This window comes from Dreissena polymorpha, chromosome 15 (assembly GCF_020536995.1).
Source record: "Dreissena polymorpha isolate Duluth1 chromosome 15, UMN_Dpol_1.0, whole genome shotgun sequence".
In the NCBI taxonomy this organism is placed as follows: Eukaryota; Metazoa; Mollusca; class Bivalvia; order Myida; family Dreissenidae; genus Dreissena; species Dreissena polymorpha.
Window position 1 is genome coordinate 11,568,086 of NC_068369.1, and position 15,957 is coordinate 11,584,042.

General features: G+C 33.3%; 1 protein-coding gene across 3 annotated transcripts in view; it reads left to right on the top strand.

The window, feature by feature from the left end:
- The window catches only part of LOC127859977 (collagen alpha-1(XIV) chain-like), a 69,914-nt gene extending 55,711 nt beyond the window's left edge, over nucleotides 1-14,203 (top strand). The window contains exons 1-9 of one of the 3 annotated variants that reach the window (XM_052397643.1): nucleotides 591-691; nucleotides 3,992-4,123; nucleotides 7,954-8,036; nucleotides 10,167-10,232; nucleotides 11,351-11,516; nucleotides 12,125-12,252; nucleotides 13,110-13,271; nucleotides 13,447-13,620; nucleotides 14,001-14,203. In XM_052397643.1, the coding sequence (XP_052253603.1) occupies nucleotides 649-691; nucleotides 3,992-4,123; nucleotides 7,954-8,036; nucleotides 10,167-10,232; nucleotides 11,351-11,516; nucleotides 12,125-12,252; nucleotides 13,110-13,271; nucleotides 13,447-13,620; nucleotides 14,001-14,102 (1,056 nt within the window). In that variant the 5' untranslated portion in view covers nucleotides 591-648 and the 3' untranslated portion in view covers nucleotides 14,103-14,203. Of the gene's footprint in view, nucleotides 1-590; nucleotides 692-3,991; nucleotides 4,124-7,953; nucleotides 8,037-10,166; nucleotides 10,233-11,350; nucleotides 11,517-12,124; nucleotides 12,253-13,109; nucleotides 13,272-13,446; nucleotides 13,621-14,000 lie in introns of those variants that run through there. The other 2 variants (XM_052397644.1, XM_052397645.1) reach the window with 2 other exon arrangements.
- The last annotated feature ends 1,754 nt before the right edge of the window (nucleotides 14,204-15,957 follow it).

Here is a 15,957-nt window from a genome sequence, read left to right on the forward strand (position 1 = left end):
ATCTTGAATGAAAAAAAAATGTGACAACATTCCTTTCTATAGTAAAAAAAGTGGCAGAAATTCCTTTTCATAATCATTCGTACACAATATTGAAAATGTAATTCCGAAGTTACTAAGCAAAAATTGACGAAAGCCCTTCCGTAAAGTTTGAAAAAAAGAGGTCGGTCGAAAACGTTATTTCGCAAAGTTCTTACTACCAACCACACACACTGTTTCTAATTGGTACATGACATACTAAAATCACATAATGAGGAGTTGCCTTTTTAAACGCATAACTACTAGCCAATCAGCCAAAATATGATATCAGCAAATGATGACGATTTACCAAGGGTGACAAGTACTGTCAAGGCAGACGAAAACATCTTAATTAAAAAACAGAAACACACAAGACAGCTGCAAATGCACCATGACTACGTCAGACCACATTTGCATCTAGCTAAATTATAGTACATGTTCCTGCAAAACTACGATTTTTCAGCACATAGCTTTCTTATGCATTCAAACCATTTCTGTCGCGTGCATGAATAACTTAAAGGCCTATAGTTTACTGTGGATGAGTTTTGCACCATCTTATCAAATGAACAGATAAGAATTGTTAGTCTGTCTTTAGAATATAGGTCATGTCAATTACCATAGAATGGTGAAAACATGGAGACTATTGTTTCTCTGATTGTTCTTACAGCACTTCTAGGTAAGAATTAAATGTAAATAAAGTGATATAGAGGATAAATACATTTCAACGTTATCATTCCCACTGAGTGCATTAAGTGTTTTAAACTGCGTGATTTAGTCAATATAAATCGCATAAATCTCATTATGTAATAGTAATTTTGTATTCAGACAAACTATGTGTATATTGAAATTATTGGTACTCGTTTATGGAACAAAGACGGCACTAGTTTCGGTTCAGCATCAATGATAAACTATCCTAGGGCGATATACATGTAAAGTGATGACTTGTGTTTTCTGCATATCCGCATATCTATATAGTAATTGAATGCGTGAAGCACTAAAATATGTCTCATGAACAAAGTAGTTTTCAGATATTATTTAGAATATTACACACACCCAATAATATAATAATATAGCAGACACCACTTGTGATTGAAATGTGTCACTTATAACATGAATTTATCTTATTGTTAACTTTCGCCATTATATGTCAAGATCTATGTGCGGTTTTTATTTTTAACTTGCAATCAACTTGATTGCCCACGTATTAATGCCCGTTACGTAATTAATACTATAATAGAACCAAGAATTTGCTACTGCATCCATATTTCTTGAATATTACTGGAACACATTATTGATTGGTGTGTATGGTATTGCGTAAAGTCTAATATACATCACATTTTTTTCATACTTTTATTCATTAAGAAAAACACAAAATCCGTAAGCTACGTTGGAATCGGATTTTAATTAATTGTAGCAAACGTTTTGTATTACTAAAAGATTTCAAACTAGTAATTGACTGTATCAAATGTAGAGATATTTTAAATGGTATCTGCCGGCTAACTGCAGTAGAGACTGTGTCACAACATTCGGAATAAGTTTAGAATTGCAAGTCAACTAATGTGTTTATAATAGCATTTCTTTAGGCGTCCTCCTTTAAGTGTACAGTAACTATGTGTATGGATGTGTGTTGTATGTTGTTCTACGCAACTCAACACCGCAGAAAGTTTAATGGCCTGAAAATTAAACTCGTATTGAAAATTGTTGATATCCATCGTTTGAATTTGATACTGATAAAATGCTTGGCCCAATTTGTACATTTCACACTACAAGTACAACTAATCGCCTTTACCATGACATCATGTTAGAAGACAATAACGCATACCATAATCCATACATTCCTTAAAATAAAACAATAACATATAAACAGTAATTGTAAAATGGGAAAATCATGAAACCAACACATTCGCATTTAATTCCAAAGTTAACCAATCTGTGACAAAATTTATTTCTGTTTTCTGCAAATCTGCACGATGTCAGATCCGCGACCGTACATCTGTGTTTACAATGCTATTGATACCTGATCATAAGTGAACATTTGGCGTATTAACAACACGCTAGGAACGTACGTGCACTCAAAAAGAATTACATTAAATCGTATAAAAAACTCCGAAGAAAGGAAAGGAGCGCAGTGTGGAATAGGTTACACATTTTTACCGCTGAGGAGAGGGGTTGGGGCGGCGGATGGTTGCATCATGCCCTATGACTCTAAGCAGCCTTGGCTTTAATCTGCCACTTGTCATTTCGTTTGAATTAAGAAATACAAATGCTGAATCGTATATTTAATAATCTGGTTAAGTTTAAGACACTTAACACTATATTTATGTTAATATTTATAAATAACCATATTATTATTATTTTATTTAACACAGAAACCGTGTTGAAACAAATGAAATCACAATTTATAGACAACATATCACATAAAACAGTGCAATAAAGGGATACACATTTTCCAATATTTGTAAATTTATCTATCTATCTATCTATCTATCTATCTATCTATCTATCTATCTATCTATCTATCTATCTATCTATCTATCTATCTATCTATCTATCTATCTATCTATCTATCTATCGATCGATCGATCGATCTATCTATCTATCTATCTATCTATCTATCTATCTATCTATCTATCTATCTATCTATCTATCTATCTATCTATCTATCTATCTATCTATCTATCTATCTATCTATCTATCTATCAATCAATCTATCTATCTATCTATCTATCTATCTATCTATCTATCTATCTATCTATCTATCTATCTATCTATCTATCTATCTATCTATCTATATATATATATATATATATATATATATATATATATATATATATATATATATATATATATATATATATATATATATATATATATATATACGTTATGATTTTATTATTTTTAATTTAAAATGATGTTTGTACTAATAAATATCATAGCCACACGCTAACCACATGTGATTTAAACAATAATTACAAGTAATATATGATATAAAACGGCAAAAACACCTGTCTCGCCAACGACGTCGCCATCTTGTTTGTCACGTAAATATCACACCATGTTAAATGTACATGGAGACAGTAACAGTAAAATGAAGCATATCGTTAAAGTGTTAAAAGTGTTGTATTGATGTCTGAGCTAAGGATTGCTTGGCGTCAGCGTTGTTTTACTCGCCCTGCTTTACCTAATCCTTAAGTAACTTCACGTAAATGTGTGTGGTACTTTGAAAACCTTACTCGCGAATTAGACTTGTGGTTTGCACATCGCATTTAGACATACAGCATCTTATTTCGAAAATCATAAATAACAAAATGTAATACTCACACATATGTCGAGTTTGATAAAAATGATTTTTTTTATTTAGTTGTTTAAGTTCCATAAAATTGTTAAAAAGTAAACGTAGAATTTTTTTTGCTGTTTAAGTAACTTAACCATTTTACAGAACACACAGAATATATTTTATTGAAATGAAAATATTACATAAAAAATACTCCTTAATATAGAATATTTCTTTACTGTATAAACAGAGGTGTTTTCTGACGTTGCATGTCTAACAATTAAGTCATAGACGTTTAAGACACTGTCAATAGTCGATAGTCAATATGTCATGAAAACAAGAAAAAAGATTCAAAACAAAACAAACAAAATGGATTGTCAATGTGCAAACTAAATTCTACTCAAAATTAATCTCTATCATACCCTTAAATAGCGCGTCAACATTAATTCGATACGTAACATAATATAGTTTTTCCAAATATATTCAATAAATTGAAAAATATATTGCTTGATTGTTATCGTGTAAGTAAACCCGAGATGCACGTGCACAGTCAAATCCGCAAATCACGGCATAATGGGACAAAACAAAAGCCTTTTCCTTATACCGACTAAGTTCTGAATTGCTGTATACGGTGATTTCAAATACATGTAACATGATACCGGTATTTGGTTTATCGCAAATGTCCCATTAAACTGTCTATAGTGGAGGCGACATCCGGGCAAATCTGCGCGGATCTTGACGCCACTGGATGTGGCCTGTTGGCTGCCCAGCCGGGGTTTTGTGCCACCAGTCCTTTGTCCAATTCAATATGCAAGAGAACATGCGGAAAATGCCGTAAGTAATTCTTCGTACTGACTTGTGTAATTTATGAATTTATATCGAACTATCAAGAGATACTTAAGCTTTTATTAAAGCTCAATGCTAAATAGTTTCCCTCCAATAGGTTGACCTGCGTTTTAATCAATGTAATGGTGTGTGTTGCATGGCATAGTTGTACAGGCATTTGGCCACTCAGACAATTAAAGAAAGTACATGTTTTTCTGTAAAAAAATCATCTTGATCGTTTTTCCGAACAATCTTTTTTATAATATCATATACACTAAACTTAACTGGATATATGATTTATTATATAAAATACTAAATACAATATAATATAAATATTGTAGAAAAAATCAAATTTAATATTATATAAAATATTCATTATTAGAGTTGGATACTTTGTTATATATATATATATATATATATATATATATATATATATATATATATATATATATATATATATATATATGATAGTGATTTTTTTTCAGAAAAATTGATTTTTCGTTATAATTTGATTATTTTTCATTTAAAATGACGTTTTTACTTATTAATGCCACGCGCTATCCACCTGTGTATCGAATTTGCCAAACCGTCATTTTTGTAAATTTTGTTCAAGGTAAATATTTAACGTATTTGTTTTGGAAAGAGGGCTGATTCGTACTTAAATTGAACAGCCCTTAAGGGTACACATGTATTTAAACTATGAAGCTGTGTACTTGCATGGTATATTTTGTTGGTTAAATCCTAGTATATAAATATGTGCGATAATGCATACGTATTTCTATTTAACTACATTAAACACTTGTGTGATACATTTCGTGCATAATCATATTCTAGAAAAGTCAGTGTCAGTTGTTTTTGGAAAGTATTCGTTCTGTTAATATAAAGGCGATTAAATAGAGATTACAATTGAAATTTCATGTTATCATAACACAAAACAATAGATTTCGATACAATGTATATAGCGCGTGTTTTAAACTAGTATGGCGTTGCTGCATAATGCCTACTTGGCGATTGCCATATAAGGTTTAATCTATTCATCTATGCAAAGTATGTGTGGATATGTTTCCCTGGTAAATATTCTTCAGGAAAGTGTTAACAGATCCTGTTCATATTTCAGTTATCAGATATAATAAATAAGATATGATAATACTATCGGATCCTTTGTTTTAGATTTGATTTTTTTTCTTAATCTCAATCGGTCACAGGTTGAATTCCCCTCTATTAGCCGACTCACGCCGGGTATGCGAATACTTCGTTGACGGATGGCACTTCACTAACAGAGAACAACAAACGCCAAGCGCGAGAGGTAAGTTCCTCTGTTTTATTTAAAGTTATATCCTAAAGATTAGTTTTTAAGACAAGACACATGGTCGAGTTGATAAATGGTGTATCCTTGTGTATTGGGAATACACAATTTTACGGAAGAATGGTACAGTTTTTCCCAAAAAAATAGAAAATTCGATCGGAAAACAGCATAAACTGGATGAACAGTAAACATTTTAACAAAATAAAACTACTTAGAATTATTGCAAGAAATTGTTTGCTATTCCAGCATGTAGAGTAATCACTGTGCTTCAAATACTGAAATTTTGATAGTATTCAATGAAATATAAACAAAGATAGTGCATGTTGTAATAGGTGGCATACATAAAGTTGCAGGCACTTTGTTTACCGATAAAGGGCACTTCAGATTACGGAGACTTTCAACAAAGCGGGCACTCTAATAACTGAGTTTTATCTTCTACCTTAAATTCATTTATTTATATTATGGCTATTCATACGAAACATTTTGAAAATATATTTTTCAAAAATAACATTACTATTAATTTATACTATGTTTATTCTAATTGCAATTTTCAAATGAGATAATATTTGTTATTAAATAAATGTGTACATAACACACACAAACAAACACACACACACATACATGTTTATATATACATATATATAAGCCTCGCTTTGTAAAAAAGGGGTTTAATGCATGGGCGTAAAGTATCGTTCCAGATAAGCCTGTGAAATACACACAGGCTTATCAGGGACGACACTTTGCGCCGTTATTGTACTTTTCTTTTAGAGGCAGACTCTTCTTGACGAAAATCCAGTTTAGGCGGAAAGTGTCGTCGCTGATTATATTAAAAACAAAGACGGATATGCATAACTTTTTACACCACTGTCGTGTGTTAAATCGACCCCGCCCGTTCTTTTATTGCTATTTTCGTTTACTGGCATTGAGCCAAAAAGTTCCAATAGAAGTTCGGACCTGCATCGCTGCTGATATTAATCTCTGAGAGGCAGTTTAAGCAGAGTGATTATTCATGACATGCTATCTAATATATAAGTAAATAGCCTTAGTACCTTCATTTGGACATAAAGATAAATGCTTTAGATCAACCGTTTAGAACGTAATTTAAAATATATGGTCATATAGATTTTACTCATTAGACATATCCAATTTGTTTAACATTTATCTTTCACATTTAAACCAAATCATAATCATATTTCAAAGGGATAAGAACATGCTTCGGTAGTTCGTTTTTTATTTGCGTACTAAGTACATACATTTTTATGTATTGCCTGCTTACTTTAACAGTATTCCACAGCGAATTCTGCATTTTTGATTCAAAAAATACGAGTGTGCTATATCTGGAAAAAAGTGTCTAGATGTCGGGAAACGAAGTGCCATTGTTTTTTAGATGATCGGTAAACCAAGTGCAGATGGAAAATGTGCAGGCTAATCTGGAACGATACTTTACGCCCATGCATTAAACCCCTTTTTTACAGAGCGAGGCTTATATATATATATATGTATATATAAACATGTATGTGTGTGTGTGTTTGTTTGTGTGTGTTATGTACACATTTATTTAATAACAAATATTATCTCATTTGAAAATTGCAATTATAATAAACATAGTATAAATTAATAGTAATGTTATTTTTGAAAAATATATTTTCAAAAAGTTTCGTATGAATAGCCATAATATAAATAAATGCATTTAAGGTAGAAGATAAAACTCAGTTATTAGAGTGCCCGCTTTGTTGAAAGTCTCCGTAATCTGAAGTGCCCTTTATCGGTAAACAAAGTGCCTGCAACTTTATGTATGCCACCTAATACAACATGCACTATCTTTGTTTATATTTCATTGAATACTATCAAAATTTCAGTATTTGAAGCACAGTGATTACTCTACATGCTGGAATAGCAAACAATTTCTTGCAATAATTCTAAGTAGTTTTATTTTGTTAAAATGTTTACTGTTCATCCAGTTTATGCTGTTTTCCGATCGAATTTTCTATTTTTTGGGAAAAACTGTACCATTCTTCCGTAAAATTGTGTATTCCCAATACAAAAGGATACACCATTTATCAACTCGACCATGTGTCTTGTCTTAAAAACTAATCTTTAGGATATAACTTTAAATAAAACAGAGGAACTTACCTCTCGCGCTTGGCGTTTGTTGTTCTCTGTTAGTGAAGTGCCATCCGTCAACGAAGTATTCGCATACCCGGCGTGCGACTGCAGTTTCGATTGAGACATTGAGGCAAGGTGCATTGTGTTAGGCGCTTCACGTCCATCAACAAAACAATAAGATCGGCGCTGGAATGGACGTTTTTTGTATGATGTACTGTCCCTACCCCGAAAAAAATCACAAATAACAACAAGATCAACAAAAACAACAGTAAACACACAACGAAAAAAAAACTGGCGGCGATTGTCATAATAGAAAAGAATCAGTGTGCTTGAAAGAAAAAGGTCGCCACGCAATGACTGTACAAAAATATATATTTGTCCAACGGTGTGCTGTACACACGTTTAAACTAATGCCCATTAATTGCAGCTCTGACCTGCTTCCACTGCCCAAAGCAGCCAGTACTTCATGCTCAGGACTGTAACACTACACAGCAATGCGCTACAGGCGAAGTATGGAGTATAATATTTGCTAATTCTCATGAACACGATCAGTTTTAGCAGAAACCGAATCACAATTGACATCATCATCATCATCATCATCATCATCATCATCATCATCATCATCATCATCATCATCATCATCATCAATCCACCACCATCATCATCATCATCATCATCATCATCATCATCATCATCATCATCATCATCATCATCATCATCGTAAACGTCATCGTCATCGTCATCGTCATCATCATCATCATCATCATCATCATCATCATCATCATCATCATCATCATCATTTGGAAAATCCACAAGTTCTTATTCATCCTGGCCATGATTTTTATGATGGGTGGTTTTGCTACTATTGCTACGACCAGCCCTTGTACCTCACATAAGTAGAAGTCCATCTTACCTCACATAAATAAAAGTCCCTCGTACCTCACATAAATAAAAGTCCATCTTACCTCACATAAGTAAAAGTCCCTCGTAACTCACATAAATAAAAGTCCCTCGTACCTCACATAAAAAGAAGTCCATCTTACCTCACATAAGTAGAAGTCGCTGGTACCTAAAATAAGTAGAAGTCTCTCCTACCTCACATACGTAGAAGTTACTCAGATCTTACTTCACATAAGAAAAAGTCCGTCGTACCTCACTTAAGTAGAAGTCCCTCGTAACACACATATGCATCAGACCCTCTTACCTCAAATAAGTAGAAGACCCTCGTACCTCACATAAGTAGAAGTCATTCTTACCTCACATAAGTAGAATTCCCTCGTACCTCACATAAGTAGAAGTCCATCTTACCTCACATAAGTAGAAGTTCCTGGTACCTCACATAAGTAGACGTCTCTATTACCTCACTTAAGTACAAGTCTTACCTCACATAAGAAGAAGTTCCTCTTACTTTATATAAGTATTAGTCCCTCTTATCTCACATAAGTAGAAGTCCCTCTTACCTCACATAAGTAGAAGTCCATTGTACTTCACATAAGTATAAGTCCCTCGTACTTCACATATGTAGAATTCCCTCTTAACTCACATCAGTATGTAACGTAGTTCTCAATATACAATAAACGTAAACAGAGTCCAATTCTGATTTCTTTACGTTTTATTTCTGCTTATCAACACAACACAACGTTTTCACAATGTTTGTCAAATACAAGATATATGCGAAGCCCGCGAAAGCAAGCAACAATGCCCTTCTATCAAATCTAACCGCCGAAATGTTATTTTTGGACAAAACTCAATTATAACTTTGATTGGTCATTAGTGTCCGTTTCTGCACGTGCTTATTGTTGATTGGTTGAATTGCTAAATTACTGTTGAAAAATGACACGCCCCGGGAAGGGTGCTCGTGTTTACCCACTTATTGGTTCTGGGGATAATAATACATCATTGCAATCCTCTTACCAATGGATGTAAGAGCTAATTTACTAAGACTAAGATTCCCTCTGCAGTATTTGTGTGTCTAGTGATAATACGTCGCATAGTTCAATGGATTTAAGAAATAATTTAATCGGATTAGAATTCCCGTGGCTTTAGTTTTGACCAGTTTATCAATTGGATACCTTGTTAAATACAGTCGTTGAGTAAAAACTTCATTCATATCTTTGACCTTTCAAATTGTTGATTTAGCCTACTTTAACAATGAATGTAGGGTATGTCATGTTTTTACTTGCTAGAGATCTTTATTCTATTTTATGTATACTCTTATATTATTTATAAGTTAACAAATAATACTAATTTATAATCCTATAATCATGGCCAATATATCACAAAGATTTATTATTAAATTTCCAACTTCATTTATGTTATTCTTATTTCTAACATTCAACTATTTTCTTTATAGAAACCGTAATATTGTATTTAACATTATATGCTGTTACGTTACAAGTAGAATTCCCATTTACCTCACATAAGTAGAAGAATTGTTAGTTATTGGATCAAGAATTTAAACTTCTATTAATGATATAAGGGATTCGATTTCATCGGCGAAGCTTGATCAAGAAAAGTGAGTGTATTTCAACTTTCTTGTTTTATGATTGAACTGTTGAAAAATACGCATCTAACTATTCCAAACACATAAAACAAACCAAACAACTAATTGTATACATAGAAAGAGCTATTTTGTTCCAGATGTGCGTTCTACGGACCCTGTCCGGCAATCACTACGAATACCTGATGTCATGTGACGACACAAAGGTCGGTTTCAATAGTAACATGTGCGATGTTGAAATCGTCCATTTCTGGAAAGTGTCTAGATCTACATACTGACGTGCATTTTGATGGCTTGTTTTGAGTCAGTCAATGGTACATTTTTAGTGTAAAACTTCGGAAATGATTGCTATCACACCCAGTTTACACCATTCAACATCGTGAGCAGTAAATCCCCATAATATCCTATATGTGGGTTATGAATGATCATCATTGTAGGTTAACATGACGATGACGCTGAAAACGATGACAGTGCTTTTTTTTATATAATTATTTTTGCAAATTATGAGCACTCGTATGATTTATTTTTAAAAATCTTTCGTATAAGGAATTTCAATTAGCTCGAACTTATTAAAAATGAAGAAAGCGTGATAAAGAAGACAACACTATGACAGAAAATTAATTTGTCTGAAAGCAGATTGTAAATAGAGAAACGATACAATTAATTAAGTTCTTCAAAGATATGCATTGTTTGTTATTTCGAGTTTCCTTGATGATTTTGTCTGTCTCAATAATTGTTTACGTGAATTTTATTTCGCAAAAAGATGAGAAACAGTGCTGTAGTGTCAATCTAAAATTGTTGTTATCTTTTTATGATCATTATTAATCATGTATTTCATATGTCTTTATTATATATACGAATAATAATTGTCAGATGCTCGGTAAAATATGTTTTGAAACTAATAACCTAAAAGGTGTTAAATAATTTAAATTACATCCCAATAGCAGTATAGTAAGTGTAATATATGCATTAGTTTGGCTCTGCGCAACCGGCGCGTTGATATAACTTTTCATGAATAATTACCAATTAAATGTTAGCACAATCTGCAAAATTGCAGGTAACCGGGCATGCATGGCAATCAACGACGAATATCGATTGGTTGTATTATATATCATACACTGGCTGCGATGGTAAACGTAAAAAATGATACACATGACAAAATGATACACATGACAAAATGATACACATGACGTTTAAATGTAAATATAAGTTTCCTTATATCCAAGCAAGTCAAAATGTATATTTTATTTGCAAACAAATAGTTTGCGAAATAGATTAAGTTTTGCACTTGCTAATCGATATGTAAATCACAAATTTGTTTTAGTACTGCAACGGTTTCGGATTCGGGTTCGGTGCCGGTGCCCTTATTGGTCGACGCTATGTTGAACCTCGTGACATCAACGTCCATTGTTGCGATGGGGACCTCTGTAATGTGCCTAATTACGTTGCAACAACAACGCCGGCACCTACAACCTTACCACCAATTCACAGTAAGCATTTTGCGAGCGATCACGTATAACAGTACTATCTTTATCTAATACAAACTTGTACTCATGTTCAAAGCGAGAACCTTCAGAATATATCATGTTTTTGTTGTTGCCGTGTATTTTGCGTATGTTTTCCTTTTAAATTACGCAATTTCCCTTAAATTGTATTATTGGTAAGCTAACAGAGATTTGGCTAGCCTTTAAACTGGTTTAAAACCTGATTGATTGACACCTCTAAGGTTTAGTTTTAATCCGTGAACCGTTTGGTTAGAGTTGTGTTTGATGAATTCCCGATATTGTATACTTATACTGGGTGGTGATTTGAAAAAGTACTTTAATGAGGTTGTTTTTAAAATGCCAGCATGACTATAATATTCATGACATTCTGTTGATTGCATGTCCAAATATATTATTGTAACACCATTAACTAAACCTTAACTTTTTTCACAAAAGTGAACATGAACGCTTTACACACTGTTATTAAGCAATCTGTATGCCTTTTATATGCGTCTAAATATTGCAGAAATATCAGTGATATTTTAGAAGAATGCCTGATTCATTAAATAAATGATTTTGCTATTATAATTTATGTGTGTGTATGTGTACGTTAGGCTGCAACAAGGACGTGATCTTTGTCGTTGACGAATCCAACACCATCGGCCCGGTGGATTTCCGAAAGGTCATTGACCTAATCCGTGCTATTGTGACCAGACTTGACATAGGAGTGAATAGAGACCAGGTCAGTATTAAAGTTTAGTTTAATAGCTTACATCTTTACACCAAAGTATACCAAAGAAGCCATAATCAATTTAGTCAGTAGCCAATACTGCTTTTTCATTCGGTTAATTTTTAAAATAGTACACAAAAATGGCTCTGCATTATCTGGCTTAATACGTTTGCGCTAAGTATCGTCCGATATCAGCCTGTTTAGTTCGTGGAGGCTAATTTTGGACGACCATTTTCGCTTAAATGACTTTGGTCGTTTTAAAGATGTCTGTTATAAACGCTTTTCTAATTATTGCGGTAAGGGTTTCCCGTAAATAGCCTGTGATGACTGCATTGGCTATTATGGGACGATACTGTACGCACATACATAAACTGAGATTTCTCATAGAACGGCTTATTGAGAGTTATAATTAAAAAATCAAAAAATCAACGTAACACGCTTTTAATGAAGTTGGTATAATAGAGCCCAGAAATAAGTTAATATTGCATTTTTACGAACGTATATTCATAATGAGCTTCAAACTAGGTTTCACAGCAAAACTAACAATTTAAAACAAACAAATCAAACGTGTTCATGGCTGTTAAAATATTGTATTGAACATTTGTTTCTTTCTCTTATTAAAACAAAAGTTACTAAACGAACACAGGCATTGTACTAGGATTTCAGTCATAAACCAAAATCATAAAACTGCACTTACTTATGACTATCAAATTCTTCGATTGTTTATGTCATACAAATGCAAACTATATCACTTTCCTCTTCCATGTCGTAATTAAGGACGTATTTTGATTCTTTTATTCATATTAATTTGTGTTTGAAAATAATCAGCTTGTTGCATAAGTTGCCTATACAATAAAGTCATTTTATAGGTGGCGCTTTTATTGTATGACATGACGCCCCATATTCAATGGTACTTGAACGATTACACGACCAAAGCGAGCTTACTCGGAGCTCTGAGCTACGTCCCCTACCACAATGGCTCCTCGCGCACCGACCTTGCTCTGAAATTCGTACGAGAAAACGTCACTGTGGCAAGTTTTTAAACATATGATTATATATACAGTGTCTCTGTGTTAAAAGTTTATGTAAAACGTTATAAAAGATATACAAAAATATGTTGAACTTATAAATATTTGTAATGTCAAACTTTAACAAAATTATATCGCAAAATGCAATTGAAGTTATTTTGGAATAAACATCGAATAGTATCAGCACGGTGACAGACCGTCAGCAGGCAATGTCGCTGTTTTGTTCACCGACGGCCTTTCCGTGAATCACCAAAGCACAGTGAAGGAGGCTACGGCGCTCAAACAGACGAATACTACTATAATAACAGTCGGAGTTCACAATCTCGCTAACTTGCAAAGCCACAGCACCCAGGTCTGATATCAACATATCTTCTTGGCATTCAAAAAAAACTTGTATACACATAAATTCATATTTTGTCCATTATTTTTCCTCGGAGGCGATCAATCCACTTGAAAGATTTTCAATACAAGTACAATCTGGGTGTCTATTTGTCAATGCGTTTGTACATTCTGTTTTAACCTTAAACCCACTCCGAAAATATCCATAGCCATAGACATCATGCTGTTACTGCATGCGAGATTTGGCTCTCATATAACTATATTATAAATATTGATGCAGAGAAAACTTGTTATTAGTAATTGCTTAGTCGGCTTATAATGACAAACAATGATACGCAAAGAAGTATTGTGCGATGTTGAAATAAACAAACATAATACTTTGCTTGATTTCAGGAGCTTGTTGACATTGCCACGCAAAATAAAGCGGTCGTTCTGAAGAGCTTGGGTGATACAAGGGATGCTATCATGAAAATAGTTGAAATGATTTGTACTTAGAGCGTTCTCCCTTTACTATGGTTTAGTTGGCGTTTCTTCGATTTGATTGCATTTCAGTCGTGACTTCCTACGTTAATCTTCAATAAAAGATAATAAACATGCGAATTTAAAGGAATGCTCATTTCAATACAAGGTATTATACAATAAATTAAAACGTAAAAACACACGATGATACACCCGCACACACGCACGCACACACATGCTTGTATAGGTACCTTTCCGGGGACCTGGACTTTAACATTGTTTTTGTTGACATCATTAAAACGTTGTCCTTTCTCTATTGCAAAGTAAATGAATACGCAGATATAGGAAGGAAAGAAAAAACTCTGTTAAAAAACATTATAAACGCAGTAGTTACCACAAGAAATACTTCGAGGACCTCTCTTGCTGAGCTACACGTAAGAGGACATCAAGGCGAGGACGTTCATTTGCATATTTCACACAGACTGGACAACTACACACAACACGAGGACCTTCATGTACATATATCACACACTGGAAAAGTTCGTACAAATAAAGGACTTTCAACGCGAGGACCTTCATACATACAAAGTGCAGATTTTAAATCAAACAACATACAGAAATTTGCTGACACCAGGATCAAAGTTTCCAATTAATTAATCGACATTATTTAACCGCGTGCTTAGTCTGTTACATCGCCAGTGATGCTTGACATCAGCGCATAATCCAGCTTTGCAATAATATTGCTCAAATCAGTCATTTACCTCAAGGTTCCCATGTGTTCAACCATCCTTAGCCCCAAAGAAATCAAAATTGTTGCTGTAAGCGAATCCCAATATCATCAATAGTGTTTCAATACATGCGTAAAACTGCATGTCATATTACATAGGCAATACTGAGCAGAAGTGGTTTGTGGTTTGATAGATACTCAAAACACACTTTTATAGGTGGTTCGAAATATTCAGATTCGCGCACAACTGTTGACACATCGGAATTCATAATCCACATCATTTAACCAACATATTTCCATGTGAGTTTTATTTTCTCAACTATTGTTAAGTACAAATAAAGTACAATAGTGAACATTTTTGTCATTAAGTAAATGAACAGAGGTTCAAAAGATTAGTTTTTATAGAATTTGATATACATATAAACATAGTCAAGTTTATCAAGTTGATAAGAAAAGCTCGCAGTTGTTCTTCATAAGTTCTTTTATAACCAAAGCATTAAATATTGTAAAATCTTGCTCGAATGACAATACTTTATAAACATATTGTAAACCATGCATCAACAATATTGACGACAGACTTGCATCGTTATTCAAATACATTGTAGAAACACGAATTTTCAGAAAAACTGGTCAATCTGTGTTTAAGGTCCACTTAATGAAACAAGAGGGCCAAGATTGCCCTATAATATATGACAAGCACTGATCACTCATATAAACTTTGTTTTGATGCATGACCTAGTTGTTTACCCCAGATGACCCATCTTGTCCTTCATATAACTAAGGCGAAAATTAAGACAAAATATGGTATAGATACAATCGAAACAGTGACTCTTGAGTATCCACAAGGTTTTCCAAAAAATTGCCCTAGTGACCTAATATTTGACCGGAAATTACCCATTATCAAACTTGACCGACATGTTTTTTCAACAAACATTCTGACAAAGTTTTATATAGATCCAATCAATACAGTAATTTCTAAAGTGTTCGTAATGTTTTCTCTTATTTGGCCCTTGTGACCTAGTTTTTCACCCAAAATGGCCAAATATCGACCTTGTCCAATTTTGTCAATATTAACATCCTGACCCTGTTTTGCTAAAATTGGGCTAAAAATTGAGTACACACGCTAAATATTGATGAGTCTGTTTTAATAAGATGCGTAGTTGC